This window comes from Aspergillus costaricaensis (genome assembly GCF_003184835.1).
Source record: "Aspergillus costaricaensis CBS 115574 unplaced genomic scaffold BO79scaffold_8, whole genome shotgun sequence".
Classification (NCBI taxonomy): domain Eukaryota; kingdom Fungi; phylum Ascomycota; class Eurotiomycetes; order Eurotiales; family Aspergillaceae; genus Aspergillus; species Aspergillus costaricensis.
Window position 1 is genome coordinate 213,973 of NW_020291808.1, and position 17,144 is coordinate 231,116.

The 17,144-nt window shown below is 49.9% G+C and overlaps 5 protein-coding genes and 2 non-coding genes across 7 annotated transcripts; 4 read left to right on the top strand and 3 right to left on the bottom strand.

Moving 5' to 3' along the window:
- Nucleotides 1–226: 226 nt before the first annotated feature.
- Nucleotides 227–1,150, top strand: BO79DRAFT_190965 (alpha/beta fold hydrolase; the record flags this gene model as incomplete). The annotated part of the gene is made up of 1 exon (XM_025680782.1): nucleotides 227–1,150. One exon carries the CDS (start codon nucleotides 227–229, stop codon nucleotides 1,148–1,150), a length of 924 nt encoding a protein of 307 aa, XP_025541932.1.
- Nucleotides 1,151–6,702: 5,552 nt separating this feature from the next.
- Nucleotides 6,703–7,723, top strand: BO79DRAFT_208016 (histidine phosphatase family protein). The gene is made up of 4 exons (XM_025682297.1): nucleotides 6,703–6,844; nucleotides 6,901–7,279; nucleotides 7,343–7,552; nucleotides 7,602–7,723. The coding sequence occupies exons 1-4, from the start codon at nucleotides 6,796–6,798 to the stop codon at nucleotides 7,666–7,668; spliced, it is 705 nt and encodes a 234-aa protein (XP_025541933.1). The 5' UTR covers nucleotides 6,703–6,795; the 3' UTR covers nucleotides 7,669–7,723.
- A 392-nt stretch (nucleotides 7,724–8,115) lies between these two features.
- BO79DRAFT_226252 (uncharacterized protein) lies at nucleotides 8,116–9,976 on the bottom strand (the record flags this gene model as incomplete). The annotated part of the gene is made up of 7 exons (XM_025683778.1): nucleotides 8,116–8,277; nucleotides 8,326–8,625; nucleotides 8,713–8,887; nucleotides 8,941–9,143; nucleotides 9,390–9,655; nucleotides 9,786–9,896; nucleotides 9,940–9,976. 7 exons carry the CDS (start codon nucleotides 9,974–9,976, stop codon nucleotides 8,116–8,118), a joined length of 1,254 nt encoding a protein of 417 aa, XP_025541934.1.
- A 1,700-nt stretch (nucleotides 9,977–11,676) lies between these two features.
- Nucleotides 11,677–11,788, bottom strand: BO79DRAFT_t73. The gene has a single exon. It is a non-coding gene; the product is annotated as a tRNA-Leu (tRNA).
- Nucleotides 11,789–12,717: 929 nt separating this feature from the next.
- BO79DRAFT_t68 lies at nucleotides 12,718–12,829 on the top strand. Its single transcript has one exon. It is a non-coding gene; the product is annotated as a tRNA-Leu (tRNA).
- A 408-nt stretch (nucleotides 12,830–13,237) lies between these two features.
- Nucleotides 13,238–14,423, bottom strand: BO79DRAFT_286036 (proline-specific peptidase). The gene is made up of 2 exons (XM_025688423.1): nucleotides 13,708–14,423; nucleotides 13,238–13,623 (listed from the first exon to the last, which is right to left on the bottom strand). Exons 1-2 carry the CDS (start codon nucleotides 14,367–14,369, stop codon nucleotides 13,368–13,370), a joined length of 918 nt encoding a protein of 305 aa, XP_025541935.1. The 5' UTR covers nucleotides 14,370–14,423; the 3' UTR covers nucleotides 13,238–13,367.
- Nucleotides 14,424–14,808: 385 nt separating this feature from the next.
- BO79DRAFT_79029 (uncharacterized protein) lies at nucleotides 14,809–16,594 on the top strand. The gene is made up of 5 exons (XM_025689750.1): nucleotides 14,809–15,212; nucleotides 15,262–15,366; nucleotides 15,414–15,632; nucleotides 15,688–15,830; nucleotides 15,896–16,594. The coding sequence occupies exons 1-5, from the start codon at nucleotides 15,054–15,056 to the stop codon at nucleotides 16,377–16,379; spliced, it is 1,110 nt and encodes a 369-aa protein (XP_025541936.1). The 5' UTR covers nucleotides 14,809–15,053; the 3' UTR covers nucleotides 16,380–16,594.
- Nucleotides 16,595–17,144: the final 550 nt, after the last annotated feature.

The following is a 17,144-nucleotide window of genomic DNA, read 5'->3' on the forward strand; positions in this document are numbered from 1 at the left end:
CGGAAACCATAGTATCTTTGAAGCATCATCCTCCAAGCTCAAAGGGGCCTATCGGGCCATCAACTCGACTAGTCAATTACTAGCCCCTTGGATGAATGACTCACTAAATAAGCACTAACAATATAAATTAACTCCAATGCTGAACCAATTCCCTCGTCTTTCTCAATCGACTCCCATCATCCCTCCCATAACTTCATCTCTATCTCTCTTTGCATACCACCACACCATGGACCACTTCAACCACACAGCCAGCATCCGCACCCACACCCTCAGCTACGCCCTCCGCGGCCCACCCCGCCAACCCAACACTCCGCTCGTAATAATCCTAACTGGAATTACCAGCAGCGCTTTAGAATGGAGCGCCGTATGCCGTCACCTCTCCACCGACGCATCCATCCTCCTCTACGAGCGATCCGGATACGGCCGCAGCGAACCATCCCCAAACCCACCCGACTCTCTTACCGTCATTTACGAACTCTGCCATCTCCTTGACGCCGCAGCCCTAGCCCCGCCATACCTCGTCATCGGACACTCCTGGGGCGGAATCCTGGCGCGGGAATTCCTCGCCGCCCGACCAGACGATATCTGCGGCATGGTGCTCGTAGATCCAGTGCAGGAGCGTATGATGATGGAAACGTGGCCGGATCCGAGCATTGCTGCTGTCACCGATGGGTTGGATTACATGGATGTTGTTGGGCTGGTGCGCGATCGTGTGTTGACTGATGAAGAATGGGACGATTTGATGGCTGAGGAAAATAGTGAAAAGCACGCGAAACAGGCGGCACTAGAGATGCCGTTTCTGCAGGTCAGTCGGGGTGTACTAGCAGAGAAGGAGCAACTTGTTCCTAGGAAGGATGTTATGAGAGGAAAGCCGTTGAGTATGCTGGGAGGGAATTCAAAGAGGGATCATGAGCTGTTGTATGAGGCTGGTGTAGCCAAGGGGAGAGGTACGGATGCGCAGCGGGAGAGGTTCAGGGAGTGCCTGGCGAGGTGGGAGAGGTGTGAAGAGGAGTTTCATCGGGAGTTGTTGAATTTGTCGAGTGTTGCGCGGTATTCGGTGACGAAGCGGAGTGGGCATAATATCCAATTGACGGAGCCGGAGTTGATTGCGGATGAGGTTCGTTGGGTGTTGAAGATGATTCGTGAATGATGTGGTACGCAGTTTGTTTCCACTTGGGAGAAGGCCCTGCTGGTAGAAAGATATAGCTTATCAGGTCCACAGGGGTTGTCTTGGCTGAGCGCAGATACTCGGTATAGTGTCTTTGACGCAAAGAATATGGAAAGTTCACGATCAACCCCATGCTTTTTCCATGCCACAGATTCGCCTGCACCACCGCTATCTCAAGCTCCTGTGTAGGGGGGTTGTTGGTCGCAAGGAGTCACCTATGATTGAAGTAAACGTGAGACGTGGCTCTTTCGTGGGAACTGGCAATGACGCACGTCAGTATAAGCCAACGGTGGTGACTATGATACTATGAGATAACATGTTGCTGCCCGTGACAAGCTCAAGCAACTTACATGGAGCTTCGACTGCAGGCTTTGCGAAATTTCGTCACAATGAACTAGACATTTATAGAAGGAGCCAATCTGGCAGAAGAGTGCATTCATGCTGATCCGTTGCTCGAGAATTCCTGGAGGAGTGAAGCGTCCAGTCTGCAGCAATTCATATTAAATCAGGTACGATAAATTGTTGAGGCATTCACTGCAGCCAGGCAGATGTCAGCTGATCCTTCGCGTCTTCTTCGTGCGTGGCCTCCGACCACCACCTCAACCAATCAACCACCCAGCCCCTTGAGATCTAGATAGATCAAATCCATATATCTATGACCCTTCGTCTTGACATGAATCTCGATCTGATCAAGTGAGCCATTGATAGGTTAGTCTACATGAATCGCGGACGAGGTTCCCGGGGATCTGCGGGTTTTGAGATGATACGGAGATATTATGAGGTGACGCATATAGTTTTTATTCATCAGGTCTTGCTGGTATAAATAGAGCCTGTCAGGTCCTGGGTAATTAGCTTGTGTATGTTTTCTCTGCGCTGAATGTATATGCTCGACATGGTCTCTTCTGCGCGAAGACGTGAGAGCACTTCACTCACTCACCTGCGCCACCGGTATCTCGAGTCATTCGAGAATATACCAAAATTCATCAAATAACTGGGCAAACTTGTCGTACGTAGAGAGAACCGTATGTGTATTTGTCGAAGCACTAACCGCTAGACCAAAAACGATATATCGCACAAGTCAGCCAGGCGACGGAGAGATATGTGTCCCAACAGTATTCGATCTTTCTGATCTTAAGGGGATGGTTGTATGTTGAGGTTTGGAAGAGGTGGCGAAGGATAACTGACATGAACGTCTTAGCTAAACATCAACCATAACTGCACATTGAGAACTCACTCCGCCCCTCATCATGAGGATGTTAAAGCTTATACCGTACTTGATGTCACAATCCTTGCTGATAGCAAAGTTGTGCAACCTTTGTGGAGCTCCGACTACAGACAAACGGAAATTGTGTCACGGGCGTCCTACTAGTAGCCATGGAAGGAGCTGATGTGCCAGGAAGTCGCGTTCATGCTAATCCGTCACGTAACATCTCCTAAAGGAGCGAAATACTCGGTTTGCGGACATTCACTAAATATTTTTTTATCCTTTTTTTTTTTTTTTTTGGATGTTGCAGTATTATGATGAAGAAAGCTAACTAGAAAACAAACTAAGCAATTGAGTAATCCACCAATAGCCCTGCGAGTGATTACAAGCGAACCCCCGAGCATAGTAAAAGCCCCCACCAAAAACCCATCACCACTGTGAAACGGCCATCAAGTCCCAGTTCCTTGCAAGCCAGAATCGGCATAATCGATGTTTGCAGATGTATTGGACGGATCTCCCTTCCATCAACAACCCTCGCTTCAGTATCATAAAGAACTTCTTCAATCGGATCAGCGCCCAAAACCCTGCGTCTGGATCCACACGGGTGATACGCTGGAGACAGTGCACATTGCGCGCATCGTCACGATCCTCTATAATCCGTTCGCCTAGGACTCAAGTCTATCAGTCGTGAAATGGAACATGTGGAGCACCTCCGACGTTCCACTGCCGGCCAAATCTGCCGCATTGCCGATGTGGTCGAAGTAGAATGGGATTTCTAGCATCGGTTTGCCTTGACAGAGGCCTTTGTTGGTGCTAATCCCACCTCCGTGGGTGAGATTGTCCGGATATAAAGATGGTCCAGGATCGACCGTTGCGGTGCAAAGGAAGGTAATATCCAGTCGGCATGTTCTCCGTCAAAAAGTTTCCCAAGGCTGATTGTTTGTTCTTGGATAGTGAAATGTTTTGGTGCGTCGTTCCGTCCGCTCTCACCCACTGACCAAATCAGGCCGTCGACAACGCCTTCTTCCATGACGTGGACGAGACCTTGAATAACCTCCCGAGCAACTGCGTGAGGAAGGATAGTATGCATCCCCGAGGCGATAGAAATGGTTTTTTGGTGGCGGTCAGGGAACTTCTAGTGGAGGTCCAATGGATGATACTCATCTACTTATTTTGGTCCGACTGCTGCGACCAAGGGAGGAAGGTCTTCGGTCTCGAAGTGATCGAAGAAAGAGTTGACTGGGAGTAGGTAATCAGGTTCCTTCGGCGTTAGAAGAAGGTAATTCGGACCCGATGATTTGCGCATAGCTTTGGTCCAAGTCCTTGGTTTCGGCACTTCGGGCAAGGCTCGCAAGACTACAGGTCCATTGCTGATACGCGACTACATTGATGCATTCCCCGAACCTAAGATTATATCAAGTTGGAAGCCTGGTTGGTCAGGCATGTATGACCACGGTACCATCAAGTAGGGCATCTGGGATCAGCCAATAACAATGGGCACCTTGTACTCCATTCGGGCGTTCTTGGCCGCATTAACGAAGAAGTCAGCTACCAGTATGTCCGGTCGTGTGGCAGGGTGAAATCTGATATTCTTAAGTCCGTGGTAAGTCTGCGTCCACGGAGTGTAGCCATAACATCCCCAAGTGCTCTGACCAGATCGCAGGGCTGACTGCGTTTGTAGTGCACATCGAGTTGTTCCTCTGTCGGCCCAGGGGTCCCAGGAGATGCGTCAACGAACTTTGGAGGTAACTGGCCCATTTCCCTTGACTATCGACCGTTGCGAAGTCGACTACATGCCATTGGGGTCAGGCTTTTCCCCACTTCTTGAATGGAGGCTGCAATAAGCGATTGGTATTCGATTGAATTCTAAAGCCAAGCACCACGCAAACCTCGCTGGTAATACTTCAGGTAACACCTTCATCAGAGTGAATATTCCAATTTGAGCGATCACTAAATTGCCTTTATATCGTCTTGCGTAGCGCAGCAGTTGCGTCTGGGGGTATTGTCGAACCATAGTCACAAATGTGCTGACCGCGAGAAATACGACTAGGAATAGCCCGGCGTTTGCGTTGGACGCTGAAGCTGATGAGTAGGTGATAAAGGTAGACGGGGGGTCGAAAATGTTTGTGGAAACTGGTAGGGAGCTCTAGAATCACTAAATAATTAGCGAAGCTGATTCTCAAGATTGTTCAGGGGCAGTCGAGGATAGCAAGACATGTCAGAAGCATGCCACTGTCTAACCGGCGGGTAGCCCTCAGACGAAAGCGAATAACGTCTCCCTCCCATCTGGTATAAGCTAATCTAAGCGACTCCTGAAACGCCCTGCAGTCGATAATAGACCTGGGTACGAGTATATTGAGTAAAATAGTTTCCTGTTCGAGCCACGTGGGCGACGGAGGAAGGAACTCGCCGCTGATGGCAGTCTCGATCACTTAGTAACAGAAGATTACTAAAACCTTCACATAAATGAAGGATAGGATGCATGGGTATAGGTTACCTGTCCAGCAATCTGGGGAGCATTCTGATATTGGTGTGGGCAGAGGTAGGAGGATAGCGATGACGTGCAGCAAACAACGCAGATCGGAGCGACTCTTCTAGTATGAAGACAAAACTACGCTTCATTCTTCACGGTATTCCTAGACACACTTCCAACTACTATAGTTCTACTAGCATATCGATGAGGACTACTTCAGCATTGATGGATACCTCTTACATCTACTCTTTACCAACACGGAAACAGGCAGCGTAGTAAATGGAAGTTCACAAACCAGCGAAGCTCCTCTCTCTAGATATCACTCCGTCCTGTTTGTACAACAACAATTCAAGGGTCATTCCTCCAGTATATACGCTTATATACTCCTCTGAAATGAAGGCAAAGTGTCCATCATTCCCGTCTCGATGCCGCCTTGGCTATAACTATCCCCAGTATCATCATACACACAAACATGACCACAAATACCATGGCTACTATCCGACAGCAGTCTGCATGGGCTTGTCGTCTCTCTCGCCGATTTATGATCCGCTCGCACACTTCGCAGTGTGAGTGCTCTTGAGGGGTAGCGCCTGGAATCAAGGACGTGGTAGGCCCGTCGCCATGATCATGTTCGTGGAATGATGGGAGTTGGATTTCGGGGTCATCGATGGCTTGAGTGAGAGTGGAGTACTGTGTGTTTGTGACTTGTTAGTATACTGTACTTCATCACTGAGTATCAGTAAAAAGGCATTAGGGAAGTTTACGGTGTGATTGTGGCGGCTAGTCGATTCCGTTTCTTCATATGGAGGAGTTGGTTCGGTTGGTGGTGGAAGGCCCATATTGAGGTGATTTGTGTTTTCTGGTAAAGTAAGAGGCTTTGCTTCTTCTCTTTTTCTCTGGGTTATTGATCAACTTGATGAAATGTTATGGGAGTATTATCTACAATTCTGGGGAATGGTGCTGCCTGGGACAGCCTTATGTGTAACTAACTGGGTCAGTGGGAAGGAAGGATTCGGGGCGCAGTGCATGTGCCATGCACAGCCACAGGGTCATAGTGCTGACTGTATATGTGAGCCTCTATAACGAGTTCTATGCTGGTGGTCATAGGCTACTTTTGTAAGGTCATGGCACTTCAGTGTACGGTCTGCTACATCGGACGGCTGCTTGATAACTGACTGGCACTGATTGTCGGTATGCCATAGTCCACAGCTAGCAGTGTCGCCTTCGAATGAGAAGATACGTACCAATTGGATTTTGATGAGTAAGAATAGTTCATAGTGTATCGTATGGACACTAAGTATACTAGCATAGCCAACCCAAAGACAAGCATCAGAATAAGAAGCAATAGGTGCTGTGTATTCGATTTCTTGTGGGATTGGCATGAGTAGTATGAAAGCATCAGGCATCAATATCTGCTGCCTTAAAGCCTCAGGCCAGTGACAGCGGCTCCTCTGAGCACGTGCCTTCCAGCCCGCATCTGCCGAATGCCGATATGAGATCAACAAACGATAAGGCTCTTATCGCGAATGTCTGAATGTTATCAATATGGTTTTTGCCCCCGCCACCCCACTTTCCTTGGGGAATAAATTACTAGAATTAAATGGCATTCGAATAGCTAAGAAGCTCGGGAAACTCTCATAGACAAAGCAATAGACTGTCTGAAGACCGAGCCTTCACCGGTATTCCATTCATGTGCAATGGCTGAACATCCCGCGTGATCGTGCAGTAAACCCTATGAAGGGAAATCTGACCCCAAACCCAATCTTAGCTCCGGTGAACCGCGAACCCACATCGAGAACATTACCTAAATAAAATTCTCTTTCTCCCCGCGTTCCCCTCGCTCAATCTGGCCATTCCCCCAGACCAGATACTACCACTACTACTACCCTGGTCATAGTCCATCTCCCCTTAGATCAATCCCAGTCTTACAGCTACGTCATCACCAACACCATGCCCGACAAAGACGCCGGAACGCCCCGTGTTTTCCTCTACCGCCATGGTACCCCTCTATCCACTATCTATCAAAATTATGAGTCCCCACTAAGAATCCCACAGGAGAGACCGAATGGTCCAAAAGCGGCCGCTACACCGGCATCAGCGAAATTCAGCTAACTGACGACGGAGTGAAGCAAGTGACCGCTTCCGGCAAGATCCTCGTAGGAGCTGGTAAGCTTATTGACACAGCTAAACTGGCTCGTGTGTATGTGTCTCCGCGCCAAAGGGCAAAGCACACCTTTGACTTGGCCTTCGGAGAGACCGAGAAGCAGGGTCTGAAGGAAGCTGGCAAGGTGGAGGAGACGGAAAGGCTGGCAGAGTGGGGTTATGGCTTGTATGAGGGGATGTTGACCAAGGAGATTCGCGCGCTGAGGAAGGAGCATGGCCTCGATGGTGATAGGGCGTGGGATATCTGGAGGGATGGATGTGAGGAGGGAGAGTAAGTCATTCCTATAACCATGTTAGATCCGGTTCTTTTCTGTTGGAGAGGCTAACAGCTTAGATCACCTGCGGATGTTACGGCCCGAATTGATAGCCTGATCGAAGAGATCAGAGCTCTTCATCGGGGAAACATGCACGGAGAGGCGCCCTCCGATGTTGTCCTCATTGCGCATGGCCATACGCTCCGGGCGTTTACCAAGCGCTGGTTGGGCTATCCGATGGAGTTTCCGTTGTCCATGATGCTGGAACCTGGTGCTGTGGGAGTTCTTAGGTATGTTCTTTCCTGTTTTATATGAATGGATCGCTAATGGTGTCTGTAGCTACCAGCACCACAGCATTGACGAGCCTGCTTTCTTGGTTGGATATGGATTTCCCTTGGAGAAATAATGCACTTGGAGACATCTGTTTCATATGGAAAGTTCGTATAGATGAATACATACCGGATTTACTAGACAATCTAGATTATTACACCACCAACCTAACGGCTCCGTCATCACAATCCAAGGTATTCGGGGAAAGAGCTACAGACACTTCTCCTTCAGCTTCATAATGTTCTTGCTTCCTTCCCTACAATGCTCTTTCCTGTGCAATCTTTTCAGTCTCCTATATCTTCTTCTCGTCTCCTTGAGATCCTCTCTTCTTCTTTTTCCTCTCCTCATACCACTACCGATATCAGACTCATTGCTTCTGCTGTTCTGCTATTGCCTTGGTTTACCTTTTCCTCCCCCCCTCCGATATGGATACTTGTTCCTCTGTTCGTCGAGGACACCAGATGGCCCGTCTGCGTGTACCTCTGTCCTCCCCCTCCTCTTCCTCCTCTCTCCCCCCCAGCGGTCAGAAGGATCCAGCACGTCCTTCTGTTCGTTCCGCTCCGTCTGTGCCCACCATGGTGAGCACGTCCTCTCGTTCTGGGGTGCCTGCCCCCACTGCCCCCAAGTACTTGCGTACAAGCAAGCACTTGTCCACTCCCTCCCCTGTGGCTCCTCGGACCACGTCCTCTCATTCTTCTATTCCCACCCCCGTCTCTCGTTCCGCCATTCCCACCCCTGCCCCTCGTTCCCCTGTGGCTAAGGCCACGTCCGTTCCCTCTCCCCGTCCCCTTTCCGCGGGTGCGTCGTTCCTGAAAAGGTTCGACGAGAAACACCCAACTTCCACTCGTTCTATCCCCGTCCCTGTCGCTCGTTCCCCTGTGGCTCCTCGGACCACGTCCTCTCCTTCCGCCCCCCAAAAGACTAGTGCCAATGGCCATAGCGCCACTTCCCCTCGTTCTTCTCCTTCTGTGGCTCCTCGGACCACGTCCTCTCGTTCTCCTGTGGCTCCCAAGGCCACGTCCTCTCCCTCTTCCTCTTCCCTTTCCGCGGGTGCGTCGTTCCTGAAAAGGTTCGACGAGAAACACCCATCCACTCGCTCCCCCGTGGATCTTCGGACCACGTCCATTCCTTCTCCTGTGGCTCCTCGGACCACGTCCGCTCCTTCTGTGGCTCCCAAGGCCACGTCCACTCGTTCATCTATCCCCACCCCTTCCTCTCGTTCTTCTGTGGCTCCTCGGACCACGTCCTCTCCTTCTGTGGCTCCCAAGGCCACGTCCTCTCCCTCCCCCCGTCCCCTTTCCGCGGGTGTGTCGTTCCTGAAAAGGTTCGACGAAAAGCACCCATCCACTCGTTCCCCCGTGGATCTTCGGACCACGTCCACTCCTTCTCCTGTGGCTCCTCGGACCACGTCCACTCCTTCTGGTAATAGTCGTCCGTCTCGCCTTCAGGCGTTGCGGGAGGCGTATTACCGATCCCGCGAGGCCAGGGCTCGATCCGATGCAGCCCTTGCGTCCACCGAGGATGGAGCAGCTTCGGCTGCGAAGTCCGCGGCTCGCAAGGGTAAGTCGGTGAAGAGTGTCCAGTTTAGCGAGGTCACCACAGTCATTACCGTTAGTCGGTGGATTATCAAAGCGCGCGATATCCACCGTTGCTGTTGGTACTAGTCTTTTTCCCTTTTCTTTTCTCATTGTTGCAGGCTTTTCCTTGAGCACTTTCGTTTTCCTGTATATTTTATTTTTGTATATTTATCCATTGCCCCCGACTTGGCTGTGCTGGAGCCAGGTCGGGGCCCTTTACTGCTAATGGCCAGGTCACAGGTCCGAGCGAGAGACGACATTGAACGCCATCCACGAATGATCGAGCCGGCGACAGGTTCACCAACATCGATTCGTACCGGCTAACCCTCGGGTGCTTACGAGCCGCCGGCATTTCCGACCCCGCTGTGACACTAGTTTCCGGTACCCCGGGTGTCTGAGCAGAGGCATCTCCGAGAATGACAGAGGCAATCGACCTGATAGCGTTCAAGGTTGGCGGTGGATCTGGGCTTTGTGTGGGCAGCAAAGCTTGGTGAAGTTGTCATCCACGCTTACCGGGTATCGATCTGGCCGGCGGTTCAAAGGATGCCCGAGCGACGACATACACGGTCAGTATGTCAGCAGCTAGCCAGCGGGCAAGGGGTGTCGGTAGGGCCACGGTATCGCGGGGGCGCGACAGAGGCGATCGATGGAATCTGGGTCGGAAACGGTTCGCGGGGGTTGTTCGTCGGGGGATCCGGGGGGCGGTGGTTGGGGGGTTTTCCTTTGTCTTTCCTTTGTTTTCGGCGATTGGCATTGGGCGTTCGTTTTACTTTTCTTGGCTATTGGCATTGGGCGTTCATTTTTCATTGCATGTGTTGAGAATCTGTTGTATATAGAGCTGCTTTTCTTGCAGGCGTTTATTTCCTTGCGTGTGTCGAGATTCTGTTGTATATAGTGCTTGCTTGCTGACTTGCCTGCTCGTCAGCTTGCTTGCTCCTTGCTTCTCTTTGCATGTGTCGAGACTCTATTGTACATAAAATTGCTTTGCTTCTTGGCGTTTATTTCCTTGCGTGTGTCGAGATTCTGGTGTATATAGTGCGTGCTTGCTTCTTGCTTTTCTTTGCATGTGCTGAGACTCTATTGTATATAAAGCTGCTTTGCTTTTCCTTTCATTCGCCTGTGTTGAGATATCTCTTGTACATAGAGCTGCGTTGCTTGTCGTTTGTTCTTTGCATGTGTTGAGTCTCTGCTGTAACTAAAGCTGCATTGCTTTCTGGCGTTCATTCTCCTTGCATGTGTGGAGTCTCTGTTGTAACTAGAGCTGCGTTGCTTGGCGTTCATTTCTTTGCATGTTTCGAGACTCTTTTGTATATAGAGTCGTATTGCTTTCTGGCGTTCATTTCTTTGCATGTGTTGAGATACCTCTTGTACATAGAGCTGCTTTTCTTGCAGGCGTTTATTTCCTTGCATGTGTCGAGATTCTGTTGTATATAGTGCTTGCTTGCCGGCTTGCCATCTTGCTTGCTTCTTGCCTTTCGTTGCATGTGTTGAGTCTCTGTTGTAAGTAGAGCTGCGTTGCTTGGCGTTCGGTTCTTTGCTTGGGTCGAGACTCTATTGTATCTAGAGCTGCATTGTGGGCGTTTTGTTTTCCTATTTCCGGGTCGGGTGGGTGGGCATCTTTGTTTTTTTCCCTTATGTTTCGCTGCCGTTTTTTCCTTGCCTATGTCGAGTGTCTGCTGTAGTTAGAGCTGCGTTGTGGGCGTTCTGTTCTCCTTTTTCCGGGTCGGGTGGGTGGGCATCTTTGTTTTCTTATTTTTTTTTCTCTTGCGATTTGCAGGCGTTCTGTTCATTTCTTATAGGGTTGGGTGGGCGGGCATCTTTGTATCTTCCTACGTTTTTCTTGCATTCTCTCCGCCCCTTTTAGGGCTGGGTGGGTGGGCATCAAAGTATTTCCTTATATTTTTTTCCCTTCTTCTTCTCACGCTACTTTGTCTCTTCTTGCGTTTCTAGGGCTCACTGAATGAGCATCTTTGTATCTCCGTTACCTTTGGGTTCCGGCTTTTTGTGCTTAGCTAGTTGGGGCTGCGATCATAAAATGATACCCTGTTCCCCGCAAACCTCTATCAGCGCGCTCGTAATCCATTGATCTAGTGAGATATGAATTGTTGGTCTTTGGAGGTCTCGGCAACATCCTTTGCAGTGGCCCCCGTAGATATTCGTTCCCGAATTAACAGGGTGCGTAGCGAAAGCCCCTAAAGACCACCTACATGACTGCACGTGCGAGCTGTCATTTTCCGCTGGCGTTAGGGTTAAAAGAAGGTTATCGATAAGAGATACCCATGACTTCATTGTCCACTGCCGCTGTGAACCGGCGATGCGAGAGATAGAGGACCGTTTGTAAGGACATAAACAGCCTGATAGTTGGATATTTGGCTAATGGACATAGGAGTCATGTAGGATTGCTGTCGAAGCAGAAGTGACAGGAGTAAGGAGGAAAGGGGACAAAAAAGGATAAGAAAGTGAGGGAGAAGAACGAGTTGTATGGATGTAGAGGGAAGAAAAATGTATGACAAGAGTGGGATTCGAACCCACGCCCCTTTCGAGACTAGGAATGCTCTGAAGAACATGGATGATCAGGTGACCTGACCCTAGCGCCTTAGACCGCTCGGCCATCTTGCCCAATTGTTGAAAGGGGCAGCAACTTTTCCATACATAATCCAAGGTCATATTATAACATTCACAACCAGGATGCGACCGCATGCAGTGGGGTATTATGCGAACTAGTTTACTAGTCTATTGCTTGCTTTATTCAAAGGCAATACTTTTTAGAAGATGTATTATTTCTTTTTATGCTGTCTTTCAATTGTCTCTTAGTATAGTTTTATCCCCGACTATCGTGTTTGTTCTATGTAGGACCTTCCGGTGTTGTCGTTGCGGTGTGGGTGGGCATTCTGCCGTCGGCTGGGAAGTAAACATGGCACGGGGAATCTATTGCTGGGCTACCATAGCTGTCTCCTTGGTAATGCCTTTGTAGCGTTTATATACACTAATAGTACTATCTCTCTTGCTGCAGCTGTTTTGCTGGAATTGTTTCTGGTGGCATCTGTCCTGTTGGTGATTGGGTTTGCTATAGCATTGTTGGCGGAGCCTTCAGGGACGGCGTAGCTTTGCTTGTATGCTGGTGCAATGTACATCCTGCGGATTTCACCTTTTGTGTACATTGAGCGTGTCTTTTTTATATTGTTACTCAGGTTACTATTCATGCTTTCAACGGATCAACTGAAGGGTGGGTGATGCTGAAGTGTAGAATCGATGGACTACTGCCTTTAGTAGCACTGTAGGTTCCTATGGGTATATATACCAACCCAAAAGGTCAATCAGCCACTTGATGTCAACATCAGCACCAACAGTGTAAATGCATCTAAAATAACAGATTCGAGCACATAATACAAAGCCGAGGTGATTTAGGTGCTGCTACATGCAATAATTTAGGTTGATAGTGCAAATCATGACTATCCAGTCTTCAATGCCAACCGCGTAGCGTGCTTTTCTCACATATACGACGATAAGCTCATATAGCACTTACTGGTGACTAATTTTCATCAACCGGCAAGATGGCCGAGCGGTCTAAGGCGCTAGGGTCAGGTCACCTGATCATCCATGTTCTTCAGAGCATTCCTAGTCTCGAAAGGGGCGTGGGTTCGAATCCCACTCTTGTCATCTCTTTTTGCATTTTTAGAGACTTCACCCAATACAGTCGCTTGGCTGTACAATGTTAGTTAGAGGAGTATATAAGTCTGTTTACAAGGTAGGTCAAGGGCATCTCTTTTGTTCGTTAGATATACACCTCCTATAATTCGACCTTATCAGCAGTGCTGTCCTTTCCTCGACAGAAAGTACTCCCGAGGCAGCAAGGCCGACATTGTAGAACGGACTAGAGAAGCTTTCTCACCACCGCCGAAGGATTACCCCCCCACATCTTCTCTTTACCTTGCTAGCCATACACCCATTCTCCAATCTAAGAGCATTTCAAGCCTGTCTACGAGCAATTTGTTCACAACAGATACCTGGTCATGCAGGCTAATGCCAAAATGAACAATGGTCATAAATCAGTTCACATTAGCACATCAACCATCTCATACTAGTCGGTTGGTTTCCTGCAACCAACTGAAACTAACGGCACGGACTTTCTTCAGGCCCCTTGTAGCTCAAAACTAAAAATCGATAGGCGACCCTCTCGAAGAAACACCCCCCAACACTATGCGCGGCCCAAGAATTCGTCAACAACCTGCAGGTACTTCTCGCGGTCGTCGAACTGCGGGCAGTGCGAACCCTCCGACAAGGTGATCCACTTCACCTTATCAATACCCCAGAAGAGCGGTTCCACGGCGCTGTCCTGCGCTTCATCATATTTACCATTGATCACCAAAGTGGGAACTTGGATCCGATGAATGTGGTCCAGTGCGCTCCAATTCTTAAGAGACCCTTCGACCCAGAATTCGGAGGGACCGAGCCTGCTGCCGTTAGCACGTGGCATCATGGAAAACACGGAGTATAATGGTAGACGGAGAAAGAACTCGGGCAAGTGTGCAACATACATGCTGGCAGCGACGGTAGAATCCTTCTCCGTGGTCCAGACGAGACTTTGCATAAGCTCCTCGGGCCATGGCTGCGTCCGGCAACAGAATCGGGATAAGAACTCCACCGTTGCATTTTCATATTCCTTAGAATCGAGCCGTCCTTCTGCTTCACATTTTTGCAGCGTGTCTTGAATCTCTTGGGGTAGGGTAGCGCGGAGTCGGTTGACCGATTCAAGCCACACTGCGACCGAGGCCGGAGAGTTTGATAGGATCAGACGGCGCAGTCCAGCCGGCTGACGAGCGGCGAAATCCATCCCCATCATCCCGCCCCAGGAATGACCCAGCAGATCAAACTGGCCAGCAATTCCCAGATGCTGAAGCAGGTTTTCCAACTCCGCGATGAATAGGTCGACCGTCCAAAACCCCTGATCGCCGCGTTTCTCCGGATAGTGGGAGGACAATCCATTTCCGATCTGATCATAGAAAATCACGGCACGATCGGAAGCCAGTGCAGCCAGGGGCAGCATGTAGTTGTGGCAAAAGCCCGGGCCGCCATGCAGAACTACTAATGGTGTGCCTGCCTTGATGTCGCCATAGACTCGGTACCACGTTTGGGCAGGCTGGGGAAGACTATAATAATGGAACGGAGCTGTTCCCTCCTGAATAGTACTTGCCACCATACTGGGAAGATCGACGCAAAATGATTGTCAAGACAGTAATAGCACGGAGTAGTGATAGCGTGCAAAGAAGGAAGAGGGGGTGAAGGTTCAGACAGAACAGCCTGGTCTTGAGTTTGACACCACCACACCCGAGAGATTCCCCGAGGTTAGCCCATGGCCCGGCCCCTCCAGCTTGTGAGACAACCCCACCAGCACTATATCACTGTCATATTGAACTTGCGTCAATTAGATAACGCCCCGGGCAAAGTCCGGGGTCTTTGAATGTCTATCAGTCAGCACACAGTCTTCGAAGCATGTGTGGGATGGGTCGGCGGCTTGATTGAGCCTCCGATTTCAGGGGTCTCTCCTGAACTGTGTGCCTCACCCCCTAGCAATTTGGCCCCTATATAAAAGTGCGGCACGCAAGGGAGAAAATACTGCGTGATGCAAGCCATGAGACGGCGCCGGTTGGTGGGCTGGCTACTGCGGCCCTAGCGGATTTAGACGCCTCCACCCCGATCCTTCGTCGGGGTTAGGATCGCCGGGCTGAGATTGCTAATAATCCAACAAAATTCAAATAAAAAAAGATCGAACGAATCCTTCAGGTCGCCTTGCAACTACGATGCGTTGTTCCCTTTTATCAGCCTGGCTGCTCTTTCCGGTCCCAGACTCGCGGGATGCAGCCCAGCAACAGATGTGGCAGTCATGGTTGCGGTCACTGACGCCAATCGGTCCCCTATCATAGGGATCCTAGCGTTGCTTTTCGCCGTCATTTCGACATTATCTGGGGCTGCACGGCTGGGGATCAAATATGCCATCACTAGAAGATTTACGGTAGATGACCACCTGATCTCGGTATCAATGGTGAGTCTCAAAACTTTCGTTGGCGTGTCAAGCCCTAACTCCAACGCAGGCCTTCAGTGTGCTACAGACAATATGCATTACCATCGCCGCGCGCAATGGCTATGGGGAGGCAGAAAGTGCTTCCTCACAAGAGCGAATTGATATAGCTCTGAAGGTACACCATCCAATTTCTCCGGATTAATTTGTCGCTGACGCAGTCAGTCTGTTTATGCCGCAGAAATGCTATACGTTGCAAGCTTGACTTTCTCCAAGCTGAGCGCCTTGGCATTCATGACCTTTCTTATGCAGCGCACCCGCAAGGTTGAATGGGTACTCATTGCATTGATCAGCGCCTGGGCCGTGGCGGCGGAATTCGCCGTAGCTTTTCAATGCGATCTTCCGCAGCCGTGGAGATGGAATCAGAAGAGATGTTTCAATCGAGTGAGATACTATGCACTTATAAAAACCGAAGAATACAGACTAATCTCATGGTCAGGATGCATGGTGGATGGTTTTCGGGGCGTTCAACATCCTAAGTGAAGTCGCCCTGATTCTAGTACCTAGTATGCTCATACTCCGGATTCAAATGGCGGTCCCTAGGAAAATAGTTGCCATCGCCTGCTTTCTCACTCGCTTCTTGTATGCTAGCTGGTGACAACCCGTTCGACGTTCGTGGATAGTAACTGATGCCTATATAATAACAGGGTCATCGTTGCGATCATTCTCGAGCTTGTATATCGCCATCAAAACAATCACGCTCCAGACCCCTTGCTGGCAATTTGGAAGGCTGCCGTCTGCGTCCAGCTAGTACAGTGTCTGTCAATTGTCATGGCCTGCGCTCCGCACCTGAAGCCGTTCATGGACGGATTACAGTCCACTGGGCTCCGATTATACTACCTTCCAGGCGAGACGTCTGAACGCGGAGAGTACGCTCGCGTGAGCAAAGCGAAGGCTGCTGCACACGAGCTTAGCGGGCACGTTGGGGTAGCCAACAGCACCGCTGTCTCGGCAGGGAGGGAACAGCAGGATTGGGACGATACTATGAGCCACTCCAGCCAGGATCATATCATTCGAGAGACTAGAACCTGGGTCGTAGAAGAGCAGTATAACCCGGATGCTGCGACAAACCGACCGATGGACAATGAGTCCAATGGCAGTCATGGACTACAAGAATCAATTAGCCATTAGAGATCGCCTTACGCGGTACTATATACATGCATTACGACTGGACGTAAGTATTCCACATTCAGATTGAAATTATTCCGGAAAGAAGCAGCGGGTTGGACGATCTCCAGCCGTTCGCTGAGAGCACCTGGCACTTTTTTAAGGTTTTCAAGTTGCCTCAGCTTTCCCGGACTGTGGACCTTCAATTATTGTTTGCTTGTCTAAAATCTCTAGTTTCGGACCGGAGGCTGGCCCGTAATCCGACGGCACGAAGCCTAGCATCCCGGAAGTGGAAGCTTAACTCTCCCTAGTAAGGCACCGAACAGGGTGGACCCGCCACTAAAGACATGCAACCCGCCCAAGGATCCAGCAGGATTGCGCGGTGTTTGATCCTGTTAGGCCATGTTAGTGGCCCCAACAATGCTAACTATCGGGTGGCGCCCTGCAGCTTGACATTCTACCCCCCCCTCCTCGTCAAGTTTCCCCGGTTGATAAAATTGTTTTCCTATGGACTTTGGACACACTGACCAGTGTCAGTTATGAAAAAAAATCCGAACGAGCCCCTGTTAACTCGGTTGCGGCCTTTTGTCTCCGCTCCCCTTTTTTCTTTTTCTTCGTCATGCATATGCAGCCAAGCCAATTTTACACCGGATAAGACAGGGATCAGAAGACGGGAGGGGTTAGTCGAAGGAACAAGCTTTGCTCTCAGTTTCCTACTCATTCTGCTCTTACTTCTACCTCCTGCAGTCGAGAGGGTTGACTTCGGGCATCTGCACAAATAAGTCAACG